The 21,439-nt window shown below is 31.7% G+C and overlaps 1 protein-coding gene across 3 annotated transcripts in view; it reads left to right on the forward strand.

Annotated features, from left to right (window-relative positions):
- The window catches only part of LOC134695521 (protein crumbs-like), a 57,876-nt gene extending 36,488 nt beyond the window's left edge, over positions 1–21,388 (forward strand). The window contains exons 1-9 of one of the 3 annotated variants that reach the window (XM_063556800.1): positions 4,876–5,213; positions 7,263–7,370; positions 8,138–8,245; positions 8,603–8,709; positions 9,226–9,334; positions 11,362–11,469; positions 12,641–12,748; positions 16,912–17,478; positions 20,483–21,388. In XM_063556800.1, the coding sequence (XP_063412870.1) occupies positions 5,039–5,213; positions 7,263–7,370; positions 8,138–8,245; positions 8,603–8,709; positions 9,226–9,334; positions 11,362–11,469; positions 12,641–12,748; positions 16,912–17,478; positions 20,483–20,493 (1,401 nt within the window). In that variant the 5' untranslated portion in view covers positions 4,876–5,038 and the 3' untranslated portion in view covers positions 20,494–21,388. Of the gene's footprint in view, positions 1–4,875; positions 5,214–7,262; positions 7,371–8,137; positions 8,246–8,602; positions 8,710–9,225; positions 9,335–11,361; positions 11,470–12,640; positions 12,749–16,911; positions 17,479–20,482 lie in introns of those variants that run through there. The other 2 variants (XM_063556802.1, XM_063556801.1) reach the window with 2 other exon arrangements.
- The last annotated feature ends 51 nt before the right edge of the window (positions 21,389–21,439 follow it).

The raw sequence follows: 21,439 nt of genomic DNA on the forward strand, positions 1-21,439 counted from the left end.
TGTCTTTATATCATTTTTCTATATTTTGTATTTATTTCCCTATTATTCTCTATTCTTTAAATTTCAACACCCCATTGTTCTCTATACTTAATGTTTTTGAGACTACTTTTCTCCAATTTTTTTTAACCTTTTGTTGCCATTTACTTTGAACTTGATTTTCATTTTCCCTTATCCGTAAATCCCATCAGTTAAGATCTAGTTGAGTTTTTTTTGTCATTTCTGTACATTCTATATATTCTTAAAAATCTGTCTCGATACATAATGTTTAATTTATCATAAATAAAACTTCTTATATGAATAGTTATATGTTTGTATGATAAAAGATGTATTTAAATTGGTCTCATATTGTAAAAATATGTCGCTAATGAGATGAAACATGCAGCGACACGTCGTATCCAATTTGGGAAGATGACCGTAAAACTTATGTAATGTCGATTTTATTTTTTCTCTAATAGTTCTCTTTAAGAGCGGTATATATATTCAGAACAGACCACTGTCAATAAAGTTTGAACAGTTTGAAGAGGCATAAGCGCAACGTATGAATTGAGATATGTGAACGCCATTTTAGGGCAAAGTATATGTTTCTGCTTAGAAATAGGAACTTGACAATTGGAGTTGCAATCATCGCGATTATCATACATTTTAGTTTTAAGTTTTCTATTGTCCAATATAGAGAAACATTATCAAGATGTGAATATTTTTTTCATTATGGTTGATAGCTCTTCAAAGTTTCCGATCCTTATACATCAATGTTTTTTTTGTTATGAAGTTTTGAGAGAGGATTGCTGCTAACAATGATAAAAAACACTTAAAGACGACGTTTTTTATATTTTATCCAACTCGGGGGCAAAGCCTATTTAGGCGATAGAAATTATGTACCGATGTTTAAATATCGTATTTCGAGGTGTGATACCATTGACGTAATCGTATTAAAAGTTGTAATGCTGCTTTCATGATTAGGCTCATTGTTTTAAAAAATAAAATAAAAATACTGATCTCCGAGGAACATTCAAAACGGAAAGACCCTAATCAAATGGCAAAGTCAAAAGCCCAAACTCATCAAATGAATGAACAACAGCTGTCATATTCCAGACTTGGTACAGGCATGAAACATTTTTGTCACATATATCCCGTATAGGTTGTACTTATAAACACAGTCCTCTTATCCTAAATAATGAAATAACCGAACGATAATTTACTTGTTATTCTTTTAAACAGTTCAGATTCCAAAATGAAGTTCGTAATATTTGCATATTTGAACCGTTGCACACAACACTTATCGCCTAAAATGTTTATACAAATATAGATACTTGACATGATTCTTAAGCTTGAGTGGTTATTTTGAAATTTTGAAATTTTGATAATTAGTTTCCCATTGTTATGAAATATGTTAATGCGTTTGTAAGAAATATTCAAATGATATAGTCGGGTATTTAGTCAAATTTCCACAGGAAGTTTTGATGATATTAAAATACTAACACGGATAAAAATATAAATAATGTCAAAATGTTCAGGATTTAATTCAATCTGTATAATGTTTAGTTGATGCAAGCATATGATATGTATTGTGTCTTATACTGTTAGAGGCATATAATGTTTAACAACCATATTATATTAATGTGTAAACACGTTAATTGTAAGCTATGAAAGTCAACTAGTTCAAGCATTTTTCTGAATTTTCATTGATGCTGGAGCATGAATGTCGTGTAAATAATCCGTTTGATGTGTAACTTGTATGCAAAAGTGACATCCCTTGGTACTATGTTTCCTTTCCAAAAAACGTATATCCAATCAATGTGCTGATTGTCTCCCTTGAACAGGGTCATAGATTGCCTTAGCTGTATTTGGCAACACTTTTAGACATTTTGGTCCTCAAAGCTCTTCCACCTCGTACTTTATTTGGCCTTTTTAATTTTTTTTGATTCGAGCGTCACTGATGAGTCTTTTGAAGACGAGACACGCGCCTGGCGTATATACAAATTTAAGTCCTGGTATCTATGATGAGTTTATTTGTTTATGTTTAGATTAGAAACAAGAAATTATATAAAAAAAATGAACTGTTCTATCGCTTCTATCTTAAAGTTTTTGATTTCAAGAGGAAGACTGTTCCTAAGACATGTACTGGAATTTGGAAATGTTTTTTTCATACAATTTGTTCTCGTACGTTGTATGAAAAGGCAATCATTTTCCGATGAACGCAAAGAATATCTTGCATTATTATTTAGGTTATTGTTAAACAATTGACAAAGATAATCAGGTGCAAGACTATTTACACACGTATACATTAACATGTATCATTTTAATTATAGTTTCTTGTGTACAATTTGGAAATTAGTATGGCGTCATTATCACTGAACTAACATATTTTTTTAGGTGCCAGCTGAAGGAAGCCTTTGGGTGCGGGAATTTCTCGCTACATTGAAGATCTGTTGGTGACCCTCTGTTGTTGTTTTTTCTATGGTCGGGTTGTTGTCTCTTTGACACATTCCCCATTCCCCATTTCCAATCTCAATTCTATTAATACTACTTTGTGATATGTGATTCTTGTTTGAAAATTTAACCATCCTAATTGTTTAAATAAAGTAATAAAAGTCATTTGCTTTGTTAAGAATAATTCTGGCTCCCCTTTTTGTAATTTTAACATTTGTTCCATGTTTAGATTACATGTTTCAGTCCAAATTGTACAGCAATAAACAAAGAGAGGAATTACATATCCATTATAAAATAAACATAAACCTTTTAGTGGAATATAATAGTTCAATCGATTTAGTAAACCTAGTCTTGTACTTATCACAGTAATACTGTGTTTATTTGTTGATTCCATGAAAGAAACTCATCAATTATGAAGCAAATTTTTACTGATTACATTTTGTAAAAGAATTCCACTGTGTTCTATCTTCAGAGTTTCTTGTATACTTTGAAGCTTTCTATGTGAACCAACTAACATCGATTTGGATTTTTTAACATTAAGAATCATATCAACACCATATTATAAAATTTGCTATTTCATCGTTAAGTTTATCACATATATCATCAACAAAATTGAAGAGTATTTAAGAGTTGTGTTATCTGCATACAAATCAGGCTTTGTATCATTAAGTTGAAGTGGGAGATCATTAATATATAAAGGAAATAATGAAAACCCTAAAATACTGCCCTGCGATACACCAAATGTAACTTTTTTTTCCTAAAGATATGCAAATATGTTGGTATTAATTTTTACTTTTTGAGACCTGTTTGATAAATATGATTTGAAACATTCAAAAGAAAGAGAATCAAGCTTATACATTTTCAATTTCGATAATAACATTGAGTGATTTACAATATCAAACGATTTTTTGGAATGTTTAAAATCAAAGATAAAACTCCAGTATAGTTTCCTTGATCCATATTAATTAACAATTCTTCATTAATTTTAGTCAGAGCTTAGTGACACGAATGGCCTTGTTTTAACCCAGACAGGTACTTATAAATCGAATCAGATTCTATTAAATATTTGTAAATTTGAGAGTAATTAATCTTTGCAAAAATCTTTGATAATTTTAAAATTGGAAGTACAGATATTGGTCTATAGTTGTTCATATCTTTCACGTCGCCAATTTTATGGATAGGTGATACTCATGCACACTTAAAGATAAATGGAAATATATCTGTACAAAGGCTTAAATAAAAAATATGCGCAACGGATTCATATATTATTGGAGCGTTTATTTTTAGATTTTTAGGACCGAAATCATCTAAAACTGTAGATTTGTTAATTTTGAATTTCAATAGTTCATTCACTTGTTTTAGAGACAAACAGTAAAATAAAAAAAAATGGTAACTTGAATAAACTATTTTAACTTTCGGGATTTGAAATTTGATTTGGGGTTAGGATTATTTGATTCAGCGACAGTTCCAAAATGGTCATTTAAGTGTTCACAAAAAAATTCTGGTTCATTGCCATCAGATCCTTGAAATGTGACACTTGTTGCAGTATTGGGCATTTTGATTCTGCATTTTAATCATTTAGATGTTTCCTGATTTCAGAAGTTTTTGAATTAGACTGTACAGCCTTCGATAAATAGTCAGTCTTACATTTATTTATTAAGGCGGTTAGCTTGTTTCTATATAACTTATAGTTTTCAAAATCTCTCTTTTTACGATAAAAGTCTCTTTTAGCTCCTCGTTGATTTATATCCTGATTCAACTACTTCGGTTGAGAAATTTTCTTTACTTTTTTCGTTATTATTGGAGCATGTTTATTTATAACGCTTTATAAATTAGAGTATCATGCATCTAATGCATGATCTGGATTATCAATATAAAGTATTTCATTAAAAATTTTAGCCTTTAAATCTTCTATAATTTTTCTTTATCAAACTTAGAGAAGTTTCTATATCTTATTGTGACCTACTTATCTACTGATGTTATGAAAGAAGGCTTATAAATAGTAAAACTTGCCACGTAATGACAATAGGCAGGTGTTATTTCCTCCTTTTCTGCCAGGTTATCTGTGAAACCGTTTAAAATTCATTTATTCTTGTTTTTATTTTGTAGTTTGTGACTTTGTTTGCCTTTTACATCATAATTTTAGCGTAAAAAAGGCGAGTTTTGTACATTCCTCGTAATAATGTCACTATTACGGGTTTTATCTTTGTTAGTTTCACATATCTGTAAACTACGGACTACCTTAAAAAGTATATCACCGAATAGACAGAGGAATATGTAAATCACTCATATTCACAGGCAATCACTGTGCTAATCACCATCGTCAGTAACTGAATCACTTTATGCGCACTTATGTTATGACACTTGGTTTGGTTCTTCTGCAGATACAAAATCAAGATATATATATCTATTACCTTATACGATACACTTATACATCGGATGTGCATATTAGGTGACGCAAGTATTTGTACTTTGACCTATAATGGTTTCCTTTTACAAATTGTTACTTGGAGGGAGAGTTGTCACTTATACCACATCTTCTTATATCTATACACACTAACTAATGTTCCGATGAGGATGTATCAACTATAGAATTCAATACAACAAGATGGATTTCAACAATACTATCTTTCACCGCAGTAAGAGCAGACTAGTTAATAAGGAGGATTATATTGGTACACAGTCGTTGTTGAAGAGAAAATGGAAGACTTTAACTTTAGCAATAGGACTGATATCTGTTGTTTGTATAATCACACTAGTGGTCCTATTCGTTTTAATGAGTGGTAAGAACATATAATACTCACATATTTTTTTAGATATAACTTCTTTGTTTATTCATCTAATGTGATATTCAGAACAAATCTGAAAAAAGAAAAGCGAAAGATATCAATGGAACATTCAAAGTCATATGTCGAAAATTAACAGACAACGTCATGGCTCATAATGAAAAAAACCAACAAATTAACAATAGAAACATAATTAACTAAAAACTGAGCATCGAATCCCATAAACAACTTGGGGTATTTTCAGGTGCTCCGGAAGGGTAAGCATATCCTGTTCTACATGCGGCAACCGTCGTGTTGCTCACGTAAGTACCAATCCGGTAATAAATCTAATTCGGTAGGTCACATTCGGAAAAAAGAGATGGGATTGTAGTTACAACATTAAAACATATCTGCGATCATCTGTGAAACTGATAGTCCGTAACGGTCACCCAACTCGTGATATAATGTAAAGTATAATTACAGTTAGCATAGTTTGACCTAATTATATGTATTACTATACACGCTCATGATGCCATTTTTGTTGTTGATACGTAAATAAATTATAAATTATAGGAGAATGAACCCTTCAAAAACATGTATTATCTAGCCATATTCTTTTGATGCATGCCCCAGGTTGGAAGTCTGTAAATATTTGTTTTTCATAAATCATATTGGTGGTTTTCTCTTAATTGTTTTAAATGTTGTCAGAACGAAGTATTTTATATAATAAAGCTATTAAACAAGTTTAAGCCCACCATATTGGTAGTAAAAGGTATGTACTAAGGCAGCATTGTGTTTTTTTTTCCCTTGTTCCGTTAATTGGTAGTGTTTATGTTTTGCCAGTTTTTATTCACCTCCCCTTTTTGAATTTGCTACGGAATTTGGTATTTATGTTACACTTTTTATATTATATGCTTTGGTTTTCTTTCGTTGCTGAAGAACTTAATACGGTTACTTTTCGTTATTTCCCTGTGCATGGGTGTTTAAAGGATGTCCCATCTCCTTATGTTTATATTATCCTTCCAGATCAAAACCGGGTTATTGATATGGTTTGTGTTACTCAAGTTTTAGTCTTCTTGTTTTTGTGTTTTGAGTACTGTTTTTTTGTCTTTTTTTCTTTTATACATGGCGTTGTCAGCTTATTTTCGGTTGGTGAGTTTGATTTTCACTTTGGTATTGTTCGTCTTTCTTCTATAGTAGATGATATGAATACTCTTTTCGACAGCTCGTATGACAAAAAAACTTTTATAGTGTTTAACATATGTTACAAACGTACGATATAATCTATAACTATATGATTGTGTATTTTACTTGCTATTATCTTCTGTTAACATATTTATATATAGATTTTTTTTTTAAATTACCAATTCAGGGGCAGCAACCTATCAACCGATTTTCCGATTCATCTAATATTTTCAGGGCAGATAGATCTGGACCTGATAATCAAATTTCCCTGGTCAAATTGCTCTAAATGCTTTGGTTTTTGTGTTGTAAGCCAACAACTGCATTTGTTCCCTATGTTCTATTTTTAGCCATGGCGGCCATCCTGGATGGTTGGATGGGTCACCGGACACATTTTTAAAACCAGATACTCCAATAATGATTGTTGCCAAGTTTGCTCAAATTTGGCCAAGTAGTTTCAGTGGAGAAGATTTTTGTAAAAGTTAACGAAGACGGACGGCGACGGAAGACGGACGCCGACGGACGACGGACGCCAAGTGAAGAGAAAAGCTCACTTGGCGTTTCCAGCCAGGTGAGCTAAAAACGGCAGCAACTTAACAAATGGTTGTCTGATCAATTTGAAATTTTCAGGGCAGATACATGTAGGTCTTCACCTGATAAACAATTTAACCCCAAACACAGGTAAATACTTTGATAAAATTTTATGAAAATTAAACGAGTCAAATTAATTTTAGTAAAAGTGTTGAGTACCACTTAAAAAAATCATCTATTTATTTTAATTAAGAATGTATGATGACTAAAATTAAGAGTTTGGTGTGAAATCAGAGTTTTGGAGGTTTATAGAAATTAGTTTATTTATATCTAAAATTATTTTAACGTTTGCAGATAAACCATGCGACAGCCAGCCATGCTTTAATGGCGGTCTGTGTGAATCGGTTGTCAATAATTTCACCTGTACATGCAGACCTGGTTTCTCTGGATACAAATGTGAAGGTAAATCCGACTTGTTTGTTGTATATTTATCGTTTTTACCTGCTGCCATTTAATTTGTATCGAAGGTAATTATTTTAAACTGCAAGAAGTAAAGCCCAACTCGACGAAACATTAAATAATGATGAAACCACGTGGGTATTGGTATTGACAAAACCGTATAAATTTATGACAAAAAATATTGATCTAAATACTGTATTTTCTTCTTCCGCAACTTTTATTACTTGATTTAAGGTGGTATGGGTGTTTTTTGCCATTTTGGATTGTAAACAAAAGAGAATCTTGTGTCCAGATTTTCAATCAAGCAAAATTTGATGCAGGAATGAAAATAAATAATTTAAATTTTCAGATAATTTGTGTTTGATTTTCAAAAGAAGGAGAGGTAATAGTGCATTTTCTTGAGGAACAAACTTGAAATTTTGCCATTTTATATTTGAGCTGTTAAAAACGAACCCATATCTTTTCTTTTGATATTCTCAAAGTATTTTCTTAAAGCTATCTTCACATATTTTATTTTACAATTTTATCATTTAGTTTAGCTTACAATCACATAATTATGTTTTTTTCGTGCATAATCCATACAAAATGTGTCATTTTTTTCAAAACCTGTAGCTTAAGACAGTGCTCGGTGACTCTTTCTTTTATTGTATTTTTAAAGATATAACAATATATATTATGTTTTGACATAGTATGAACATTTTCTCATTTTTGTTGGGTCTGGACGTTTAATAGATTAGTCTTTTCACTACTAGTTATATCATTGTTTGTAGGTACTCCATGTGACAATCAACCATGTTTAAATGGCGGTCTGTGTAAATCGATTGGCGACAATTTTACCTGCATATGCCAAACTGGTTTCTCAGGTTACAAATGTGAAGGTAAATATGACTAGTTTAAATATTTGAGTTCTTGATAATTAATAATAATTCATGTACTTTTTCAATCCACTCCACTGTTAATAATATAAAGATGAGCTTTTAACAAAGGGTTTGTGAAGACGTTTGCCATTTAATGTGCACTAAAGTTAACTGTCTTCAACTGTAAGAGGTAGAGTCTAACTCGAACGATTCAAAACAATAATACAAGTGACATATTTGCGAGTGCACGTTAGGGAACTAAACTTTAAAAATACTGTTTCTTAGACAATATTCATTGTTCCCAAGGGAACAGATGGTCAGTGCAATGGACGTGTTATAATTGTATTTAAGTTAAACAAAGTTAACTTGTTATTGCAGTGAGTGTATGCGACAGCAACCCATGTAGTAATGGTGGACTTTGCCAAGTAAAGGGAGATACATACAAATGTACCTGTGATCCTGGATTTTCAGGTGACCAGTGTGATGCTAAGTTCAATTAAATCATTAATTATATTACTTTATACGAATGTTTTCTATTTAAAGTAAGGTTAATTATGTTTAAGTGAGTGTAAGGAAAATGTGTTTGTTTGTTCGAAACAGTTGTTAGGATTAGCGTATGTTGGAGATGTGAGAGGGGTGTTTAAAACTTGATTTTAGTTCGGATCCTCATCTTATTTAATTTATTATTATTGTTTAGGATAAGAGCGAACCAATTTTTGGTGCCTTGCTATGATCTGTTGAAATCTTGACATACAGAGTCCTCCTGTTATTGAACAAAACATTTAAAACCGCTGCATTTGTAGTCCCCTTAACTAAGTATGGAATCTGTTGTTCAATGGTAGATGGACCACGGGACGAGCGCTAATTTCGACCTTTGAGTCATACCCCATCTTAGCTTCTTATCTATATAAATAAACTTATCTTTGTAATGGAAATTTGAAAAGAAAATGTACTGTTTAATTCTAACGTTTTAAGCTGACAAACTCATTATTTTATTTACAGTTGGTCCTTGTGATGGTAGTCCATGCTTGAATGGTGGAACATGCGATATTACAGGAAACACACACAGCTGTACATGCGTGAAAGGGTTTTCCGGTAGACAGTGTCAAAGTAGGTACCAGGAAGATTATATATAGCTTGAATAACGTTTACATTCAAATTATTTTGAGACCAAAATAAAGATCGAACAGAAACAAAAATGATAATGCACATAATCGAGATAAAGATGACCTTCTTTATATGTTGTATACTAGTATTTAACTGTTTTTATTTGTCGAACATTGTTGGTGCCCTTAAGTTGTCTAGACTAGCTGTGTTGCTGCTTTATCTTCTGTATCTATATTGCTCGTAAACAAACTAGGTTTTGTGTTTTGAAGGTATATAAATGCAGATTATCATATACTATAGTTATCAAAGGTACCAGGATTATAATTTAGTACGCCAGACGCGCGTTTCGTCTATGTGAGACTCATCAGTGACGCCCATATCAAAATATTTATTAAGCCAAACGAGTACAAAATTGAAGAGCATTGGGGATCCAAAAATCCAAAAAGTTGTGCCAAATACGGCTAAGGTAATAGAAACTAGTTTGTTTAGAAATCTCTGTCAACACAAATATATTTCTATATATTTATTTATGCGAATGAGTGATTACAAACTATTTTAACATGACGTCCTTCAAAAGGTTTCAGTACACACCCGTGGTAAAATATGAATATATTGTTTGGGCTGTTCCCATTGTACCCCCACGTCATATGTTTTTTTTGTGAATGAGGAACCCGACATCATAGAACGATGACGTAAGAATATAAATATTTTACGGAAAAATACACGCTTGTGAAACCGGAAATCATCACAACAACGGTAAGCAAACAAACGTTGCTAAAATGTGGTATAAGCCATTTTTTTATACATGTTAGACATATCAGTAAATCATCATTTAAATTCATCCAAAACTATCTATATACGTTATTCTAAATAGTTGAAACATGTAACTAATTCATTTTGCTACGATTTTTTTAACGTCAGTTTAAAAGTGCGTTTATTTATGATAAAATTGAGAATGGAAATGGGGAATGTGTCAAAGAGACAACAACCCGACCAAATAAGAAAACAATCGTAGAAGGTCACAAACAGGTCTTCAATGTAGCGAGAAATTCCCGCACTCGGAGGCGTCCTTCAGCTGGTCCCTAAACAAATATATACTAGTTCAGTGATAATGAACGCCATACTAATTTCCAAATTGTACGCAAGAAACTAAAATCAAAATAATACAAGACTAACAAAGGCCAGAGGTTCCTGACTTGGGACAGGCGCAAAAATACGGCGTGGTTAAATATGTTTATGAGATCTGAACCCTCCCCCATACCTCTAGCCAATGTAGAAAAGTAAACGCATAACAATACGCACATTAAAATTCAGTTGAAGAGAAGTCCAAGAACAGCAAGTATTTGCCTCCAAAAGAATTGCCGTATTTGTCCTATTAGAATCCAAATAATTCAATGGGGCTTGAATATATCTAGATTTTACCATGGGTTGTCCCTTTATGCCGTTATTTTACCCCTCGCTAACGCTCAGGGTAAAATATTTGTCATAAAGAGACAACATGGGTAAAATCACGATATATAAGCCCACATGAATTATTTCTTAATGTTATTCTACATATTTAAATAATGTTGAGAAAAGTAAAACATAAACGTATAAAACTTCAAAGGACTTCGTCATTGCCAAAGAAATACTAATCCCAAGAATGAAGGTGTTGTCATGTTTTTACTAATCACAGGAATGAAGGTGTGGTCACATTTTCTCTAATCTAAAGAATGAAGGTATGGTCACGTTTTTACTCATCCCAAGAATGAAGGTGTGGGCATGTCTTTAATAATCCCAAGAATGAATGTGTGGTCACTTTTTTACTAATCCCAAGAATGAAGGTGTGGTCACACTTTTACTTATCCCAAGAATGAAGGTGTGGTTACGTTTTTGCTAAAATTTGATGTTAAATGCTTTTTTTTTGTTTGTTAATGAAATCATCGGTTTTTAATTGGGGAACTAATTTAAAACAATTGCTGGGGTCTGGAAGTTTTGATGAATTATATAAGTTATTTCATTTATTACAACAGTTATTTTTGCATTTGCAGGTACTCCATGCGACAATCAGCCATGCTTTAATGGTGGTCTATGTAAATCGATTGACGACAATTTCACCTGTACATGCCAAACTGGTTACTCAGGTTACACATGTGAAGGTAAATCTGACTTGTTTTAATATTTTAGTTCTGGAACCATGTTAATGTTAATGCATGTATGTTTTTAAAACCACGCCTCTAATAATCTAAATATGCACTTTAAACAAAAGTTTTATCTTGCAGCAAACGTAAATGTTTTGATTTGCAAGAAGCAAAGCCCCATTCAGATGAAACAAAACAATACTTCATATTTGCCAGCATAGGTTAGAGATTTAATACTTAAGTTACTGAATTTTAGGAAATATTTATCATTCCCAACGATTTTGATGGTCAGTTCAATAGACGTCTAACCATTTTGTTAAAGTTAACACACATTGTAATTGTACCTAGTGAATGCGACTGTAACCCATGTAGACATGGTGGGTTTTGTCAGGTAAAGGGAGATACAAACAAATGTACATGTGGTCCTGGATTTTCAGGTGATCAATGTAATGGTATGTGGTATATATATCAATTCAATAAATATATTTATTCATGCAGTTGTATACTATAAATAGTTAGAGTAATTTTATCTAAGTTATAGTAAAGCAAATATGTATGTACGTTGGAAAAATATGGCGGGGATAGAGTGTGGGACATAAAATTTGTATCTAGTTCCGATCCCTAACTTCCTTTATTAATTTTTTGTCCAGGATTATAGTGAACAATTTTTTGGTGTGTGGACCTGACCTTTATTTTAACTCATAAAAAATATTTTGAGAGGAAAAAACATTTTTTTAAGGTTAATGGCTTAAAACATTTTCCTATGAAGACTCAATTTGAGTTTTTTGTTCTTTTTTGTAAAATTATCAATTGCGATTTTCACATTACTTAGCGTTGCATAAGATAATTTTACACACTGCATGAACTATTATAAGGACACCAGAAGTCATAAACCATATATCACAATATTTTATATACTTAGAAATAAGTGTCGGTGTTTCTCGATTCGCTTTTTTTTATATATACATTAGATCGTTGGTTTTCCTGTTTGAAATATATTACAAGTTAGTAATTTCGGAGCCCTTAAAAGCTTGCAGTTCGGTGTGAGCCACGGCCCCGTGTTGAAGCCGTACTTTGACCTAAAAATGCTTATACATTGTAATTAAAAAAAAAATACTGTTGAAATTTAGAGAAAATGTTTAATTAAGTTCCATTATTTTAAACTTACATTTTTTTTTTTAAATTACAGTTGGCCTTTGTGATAATAATCCATGTTTGAACGATGGAACCTGTTATATTACCGGTAACACACAAAGCTGTTCATGTCTGAGAGGGATTTCTGGTGGTCAATGTCAAAGTAAGTACAAGGAAGATTATTTCTAGCTAACATAAAATTAAGTATGGAAAGTCCCAAGTCAAAATACAGAAAAGTGAAAGAGTTATAACTTATTCGATATTGATATTTCTGATGAATTACATTTCTATATGAAAAGATACACGTTTTGGATGCAAAATGGATGAAATTTGGCTTTATCTTGCAATAAGGAATATGATTGGTTAATAGCAAATGCGTTGAATCTGTGAATATTCCATATAAGGGTAGTATGGTTCTATATAAGGTAAGAAGGCGGGACTTATATAAACACGGTTAGGAGTGGTGTAACGTCCCTTTATAAAATCAACACGCAGTTGAGGAAAAATCTGAAAGGATTCAACAGACGAAAAACTTTTGTTTTTGTATAGACCGATTGAAGTAGATTATTAATACTAACGTTATTGAAGACTTAATCACCTTGAATGGCCAGAGTCTAATCTAAATACCACATAAAGATAGTCGATGAGGAAAACGTTTTAGATAGTGTGCTAGCTTCGCTCTCACTTCATATTGAATTTACTGACCCTTTATATCGTATAAGGTCACCAACACACAATGTAACTAATAGAATATAAACAAGTCTAAATTGAAAACCTTGTTCAAACCTATGATTGCGTTGGATAAAAACCACAATTTTACGGGTGCATGTAAAACAAATTTCGTTGAAGAAGGGTCTAAATACAGCATAAACAACATTTTCTGAAAGACCAAAAAAGTAAAAAAGTATATTTTAACAAAACGCATTTGACTAACAGGTCAAACAACTGATTTTCTTTACCCCTGCTGACTGCCATTGGCGATTGCCAAATAAAATTGATCACAAAATGTTACAAATGGATCTTAATATAAATTTGATACTAAACAGAAAACAATGAACTTGCGGCGAAGATGTTATGCCACAAAAATAAGGTGTCAATATTTTTTAGTACACCAGATCCGGATTTCGACATTAAATGTCTCCTCAGTGATGTCAGGCAACGAAACGGCATTTGGAAGGCCAGATAATATATCCCCATTTTTAGACAGACTCTTGAACTTTAAGAGTCAATATAGGATGAAAGGATCATATAAACCGGAGGGAAAATATGATACAAGCCCAAACGAAAAAATATAAACAAGTCTAAATTGAAAACTACATTCAACCCTATGATTACGTTGGATAAAAACCACAATTTTACGGGTGCATGTTAAACAAATTTCGTTGTAGAAGGGTCTGAATACAGCACAAACAAAATTTTCCAAAAAACCTGAAAAGGGAAAAAGTTTATTTCAACATAACGCATTTGACTAACAGGTCGAACAACTGATGTTCTTTAAACCTGCTGACTGTTATTGGCGATTGCCAAATAAAATTGATCACAATATGTTACAAAATGGATCTTACTAGTAATATAAATTTAATACTAAACAGAAAACAATAAACTTTAGGCCGAGATGTTATGCCACCAAAAAAGAGGTGTCAATTTATGTTTTATTGTGTTGAATAAATAAAAGCACCAGTAGTATACCGCTGTTCGAATATCATTTATCGATTGAGACAAACACATATCAGAATTACAAACTTAAGCCTGGGAAACACATCAACTATATAAGATGAAAACAAGGAAACAACAGAAACGCTGAAAAGAACAAGGAAAAAACGACAATATAACACACACAGAAACGATTTATTAGATAACAACTGCCATTTTCCTAATTTGGTATAGGACATTTTAAGAAACATAATTATGTTGGATTAAAACTGGTTTTGTGGTTATCTAAAGATAAGTGAGTAAAATCATGCAAGTTAAGTCTAGTGTAAAATAAAGGCAACAGTAGTATATCGCTTTTCGAAAGTCATAAATTGATTGAGAGAAAACAAATCAGGATAACAAATTGAAAAGGATGTAAAGAGTAAAAAAACACAGAAATGCTAAACATATCAATTTTATAAGAGGAACACAACGAAAAAACAGAAAACACCAAAATGCATCACACACATAAACGAACTATAATATAAAAACGGACATTTTCCTGACTTGTTACAGGACATTTTATCAAAAAGATGGTGAGTTGAACCTAGTTTTGAGGCTAGACAAACTTCGCTCTTTTATGGCAATGTAAAATATAATACTAAAATGACAACATCACATGACAGAACTACAGTACAAATAAATGCTAAAACAGTCCTGACAGAGAAATACGCAAAAACCAACATTACAATAGAACCTTCGACATGCTAATAGCTATCAAAGATACTAGGCTTATATTTTAATACACCACACGTGCGCCTCGTCTACACAGGACTCATACGTGACGCGCAGATAAAAAGAGTAAAGAGCGCCAAATAACTACAAAGTGGAAGAGAACTGATGACCCAAAAGTTGAATTTTTCAAAAAACTAAGGATTTTCTTATCCCAGGCATAGATTACCTTAGCCGTTTTTGGCACAACTTTTTGGAATTTTGGATCCTCTATGCTCTTCAACTTTGTATTTTTGTTTGGCTTTAAAAATATTATTTTATGAGCGTCACTGATGAGTCTTATGTAGACGAAACGCGCGTCTAGCGTACTAAATTACAATCCTGATACCTTTGATAACTATTTACACCACTGGGTCGATGCCACTGCTGGTGGACGTTTCGTCCCCGAGGGTATCACCAGCCCAGTAGTCAACACCTCGGTGTTGGCATGCATATCATTAATATGGTCATTTTTATAAATTGCTTGCAAACCAATCTTTGAATTTTTCAATATCTAAGAATTTTCTATCCCAGGCAAAGATTACCTTAGCCGTTTTTGGCACAACATTTTGGAATTTTGAATCCTCAATGCTCTTCAATTTTGTACTTGTTTGGCTTTAAAAATATTTTGATATTAGCGTCACTGATGAGTACTTATTTGGCTTTAAAAATATTTTGATATTAGCGTCACTGATGAGTCTATTGTAGACGAAACTCGCGTCTGACGTACTAAGTCATAATCCTGGTACCTTTGTGCCAATTATGTCTAAGGTTATCTATGCATCCAGTTAGTATTTAGAATAATTCGTACTTTTGAAAACAGTAATTTTTTTAAAAATTAATATATTATTGATGTTGTTAAAGATGAATTTTTTGAAAAATTAAGGTTTTTATACCTCAGAAATTGATTAACTTACCTGTATTTGGCAAAAACTTTTAGGAATTGTTGGTCCTCAGTGCTTTTCGACTTCGTATTTTATTTAACTTTTTAAAATTTTGTTGATTAGGACGTAACTGATGAGTCTTTTGTAGACGAAACGCGAGTCTGGTGAAAATAAAAAAATCGATTTTGGAATCTATGATGATAGATATAAGAAGATGTGGTTTGAGTGTCTTTATGACAACTCTTCATCCAAGTCGTAGTTTTTAAACGAAAGTCAGGTGTTTATTAAGTGAAAAAATAAAAAAAGTTAGTGTTGCAGAAAATAGAAATTTATTGAGAATAACTATGTCAATACTCTCATACGCAAAATGTCATTCTATATACAATTCAATATGTAAAAAACCTTTTAGCAATAACTAGAATTAAACAAGAGTCTATGCGTTTTTTTTATTAGCATATAAGTTACGTTACTTATGTAGCATTACGGAGAACGTTTTTTGTCTTTAATTAACTTAAGGTATAGGTTGCTGTCTACTTTTTATTGAATTTTGTTTTAGCAGGAATAATTTAGTACAGTAACAGCAAAACTTTAAAATTGAAACTATTTATTTATTACAATTAAAAAAAAAATATAATGTTTTGATTATTAATGGTGTAATTCAACACTTCTGTCAAATGTCACTCAGAACCACCTTTTTAATTATAATTATTATCCTGGTACCTTTGATAACTATTAACCGTTTTATACATACAAATATAAATGATTATAACCTATCAATCTAAAAGCTATATCTTTCTTAGATAATCACCACAAGTCGAATTGTCAAATTCTAAAAGAAATACCTTAAGATTCAGGCTCAGTCACTAATTCTAGAGAGCGCTCCTCAACAAATCTAACCAAATTTGTAATGAAATTGAAGATACAAGTGAGCTCATGTGCTTTTTGTTTCATAGAAGTTTAAACTTATTCCACGTTTCTGCCAGATTTGATATCCTATTGTATATGCATACATTCAGAATATTTATTTTTATTTTCACAGCATGTGGTCGAGCCAAAGTTGATATTGTTATTATTTTGGACACTTCAACAAGTGTGGGTCCTGTTAACCTCCAGAAAATGAAAAAATTCTGTAAAGATTTTTTAACGAAAGCTGATTTAGGTTCTGAAAATATACAAGTTGGAATCGTTTCATTTTCTTTTGTTGGCCGTATTGAATTCCATCTGAATACCTACAGCTCTTCACAAGACATAATAAAAGCTATTGACGCCATAACTTATAGGCATGGAAGTACAAATACTTTTGGAGCTTTGAAAACCATGCGTTCACAAATGTTCACTGCTGCCAATGGGGATCGTGATGGTGTGCCTAATGTAGTACTTATTTTAATAGATGGTGTGTCAAATGTGAACTCCGCAAGAACCATTCCTGAGGCGGAGCGAGCTCGTTCAGAAGGAATTCATATTTATGCTGTTGGTATTGGTTTAAGAGGTTTCCGTGAATTGAATGCCATTGCCTCTAGGCCAGCCTCGGAAAACAGCTTCAATGTACAAAACTTTGATGAATTGGCAGCCTTGAATGATAAAGTTTTCCGCGCTTTCTGTTCTGGTAAGCAGTTAAAATGATTTAAACAGTTATTCAATTACCACACTGGTCCTAGGTTGGAATCAAGTCTCCATAACAAAGAATACCAAAGCAAGTGTTTGCTGCTTGTCTTCTCGTCAAAGTAAAGTCGATAATGTGAAAGTCAGAATAATATGCATGTTTTATCATTTTTGTCTGTTACCTAGCTTGACGTTTAGCTAGCTATAAAACCAGGTTTAATCCACCATTTTCTACAAACGAAAATGCCTGTACCAATTCAGGAATATGACAGTTGTTATCTATTCGTTTGATGTGTTTGAACTATTGATTTTGCAATTTCATTTGGGACTTTCCTATTTGAATTTTCCTCGGAGTTCAGTATTTTTGTGTTTTTACTTTTTACCGTTGATTATTCGTTTGATGTGTATGAGCTTTTGATTTTTGATATTTGATTAGGGACTCTCTGTTTTGAATTTTCCTTTGATTTCATTGTTTTTCTATTCACTCAGCACATTTGAAAGATAGAAACATGTCTCTATTAAAACGCAAGGTAAATAATCTATATAATTCTAATATCAACATATTTCTTAAGTTAGGTTGAATAATTGCAATCCAAGTCAGTTAAGATCGGAGTCAAGAGCACCTTGTCAAAGTGGAGTTTCGATTCACAAACTCGGTGTTGTAGGCCTTGTGATAAATTCATATGAACTATACAGTTCATGATTTTGACAGGTAGTCATCATCTATTATGCATTTCATATTAACCATTTAGTGGTATCCAATCAGTTTTATTGTAATCCTATACCAAGTCAGGAGTATGGCCATTGTTATATTGTTGTTCGTTTCTGTGTGTGTTACATTTTAACGTTGCGTCGTTTATTTTCTCTTATTTTTTAGTTAAAATTTACTTTGCCATGTCACGGTACTTGTCTATCCCAAATTCATGTATTTGGTTTTGATGTTACATTTGTTATTCTCGTGGGATTTTGTCTGATTCTTGGTTCGTTTCTGTGTGTGTTACATTTTAGTATTGTGTCGTTGTTCTCCTTTTATATTTAATGCAGCCCCCTCGGTTGAAGTTTGTCACCCCGATTTTGTTTCTTGTCCATGGATTTATGAGTTTTTAACAGCGGTATACTACTGTTGTCTTTATTTATTGTGGATGTTATTTGTTAAGATTTATTTCAATTGATTCAACATATCACTATTACAATTAAAAACATAATATTCTATTATTTGCCTGATATGCTCAGAATCAGTAGACTAAATAGTTCTATTGCGGTTGCCACCACAGGTACATCATAAAAAAACTGCTTATAATTTGGTCGATATATTTTTTTTCAAAATATTTTGATTGGATGACATTCGTCATTCTCATTCTATAAGTCATGTAAGTAGTGGTAAAATTGTTCAGCTATGTCCGTGGAAACGGTCAGTCGTTGACAATGTAATGGAATTTGATGAGACTGTCATAAAAGTGAGAGGTTTAGCTAGCTATACAACCAGGTTCATTCCACCATTTTCTACATTAGAAAATGCCTGTACCAAGTCAGGAATATGACAGTTGTTATCTATTCGTTTGATGTGTTTGGACTTTTGATTTTGCCTTTTGATTTTTGATTTTCCTTTTTGAATTTTCCTCGGAGTTTAGTATTTTTGTGTTTTTACATTCGGGTACATGTTAATCAAAAAGAGACATATGTAAGCATGTGAAAAAGAGTAAAATTTTAAATATACTGAACTCCGGGGAAAATAAAAAAAGGAAAGTCCCTAATCAAATGATAAAATCAAAAGCTGAAACACATTAAACGATTGGACAATATTTGTCGTATTTCTCACATAGTACAGACATTTGTGGTGTGTAAAAAATGGTGGATTAAACCTGGCTTGATAGCTAGCTAAACTGCTCACTTGTATGACAGTCGTCGCATAAAATTCAATTATATTAACAATGACACTGTTTTATACCAACTGCAAATGCTAATTTCTGTTTGCATTGTCCAGTGGCTCTCAGAAACCAAAACCGAGTTGGGCTTTTTGTTTGGTTTATATATTTCTTTCAAATGTTTATCTTAAAAATGAAAACGAACAACCAAAAACAATCACACTTATTCTTCAATAATTTGTATGCTTACGCAAGTATCTATTGACATAATAAATAAACGGGGATGTGAAGTGTATAGCAAAAGAACCAAAAAGGTACTAGGTGACATCTCGAGGTAAAAATACAGACTCAAAAGATAAAAATGTGTCAACACAATATGTCAAATTCTAAATTGACTTGGATGGAGAGTAATCCATTGCACATCTTCATATATCTATCTTGTCTTAAAAAAAGTTTTGAATTATTTAAATTGAAACATGGCATTTCTCTAATTCACAAACAAATAGAATAAAAATAATGAAATATTCAAAATATGATATACAACTACTAATGAAGTTCCTTACAGTCACATGTCCTTCTAAGATAGTAGATCGGTTAATATAATTTACAGCAAAGCTTTTCAATCTGAAATTCCTTACTAATATATAACAAAATAACAAAATTATAACAAATTATACCATTTAAAAAGTTATCGCAGTCAATGAAAGCAATCGCAAACTGAAGTGTTCGCCTGTAATTTTTCATATTTAAAAAAAACAACATTTTTTCATTATGGATGACTGTTTCATTGATAGATATGCAAAATATCTTTATTTCTATATCAAAGTACTTCAATCTGGTTGTAAGAAATCATACAGTCTTTTAATTAATATTGGTTTCTGGTTTTTTTCATAGATTTTAATTGATTATTTTTCAAAACTTACACTGTGTGTTGTTCTACACAGTATTACTTTTATCTGGCTTGATGCAACATTTCAAATATGTATAAAGGGAAACTACATTGCTGAATTGTAGCAGCAACTAATATTAACAATGAGTAAGTAGACTTATATACATTTAAAGCTGTTATGCTATAAGGGAACCAACACCTCAAGTACTAAATGTGAGGTACATACATTTAATACAAATATACTTTTTTTGCAGATTCAGGATAATTCTTCTAGGTCATCATGTGAACATAGCCTCCCAGGGATGATAAGATGATAACATTTATAAACTGATTTTATCATAGTGGATATATCAGAATAATTCTAACATTGATCAAACCTGAGCTATTGCACTAGGTTCCGTTACTAATAAAGTAGACCTTCTTAAATATGTTTTACCTGAAAATGACATTATGGATAAAGTAATCTATGTGAACTCGACTTTCTTTTATGGATCGTTACTGATATTACTGTGGTTGTATATTTGTCCAGACAAATTGATTGGACAGCAGCCATTTGTTGGCACAATCTCCTGAACAGTTTAAGACAATGCAAGTTCCTAGGATGATTGGAATCTTAGCAAAAAAATATTTTTCAACGCATTGCTTTTTTTCTTTTCTCTTTTTTGTGGTATTTACTTGTTTTGTATTAACTTGAAATGCAATTTTTTGTACATTTATTCTTTTTTTTAAGGTTTTTGCTTGTTTTGCATGTTTTTAGCTTAATTTTATTTTTATTTTAACATGTTATTTTCGTATTGACGTTTTATGTTTTGGTAGGCATTATTGTGTTATTTTTTTATTTCAGTTTTTAAATCTGACACAGTGCAGGTTTCATGTTTTGTCTTTGATTTGTTTAAATTACTATGCTTTATGTACAGTGCTTTAGAGTTATATTCATTTTTTACATGAACTTTATATAAATTTTCATTCTTATAATTTTCATTGTACCATCTTCTATGATCAGTTATGGTTGATGTTTTGACCATATGTTAATCAACAGCACAGTATTCAGCAATCCTGTGCTAACATGTTAAATCCGTAAATTTACTATTCATAAAATGTTATAAAACAATTGAAACACTAAGGTTCTACTGCAATGGATAAATGAACTTAATTTATCAGTTATTATTTTGTTTTGATTTCCAATATTTTTAAATGTTGCCACATATTTA

This window comes from Mytilus trossulus, chromosome 13 (genome assembly GCF_036588685.1).
Source record: "Mytilus trossulus isolate FHL-02 chromosome 13, PNRI_Mtr1.1.1.hap1, whole genome shotgun sequence".
Taxonomy (NCBI): domain Eukaryota; kingdom Metazoa; phylum Mollusca; class Bivalvia; order Mytilida; family Mytilidae; genus Mytilus; species Mytilus trossulus.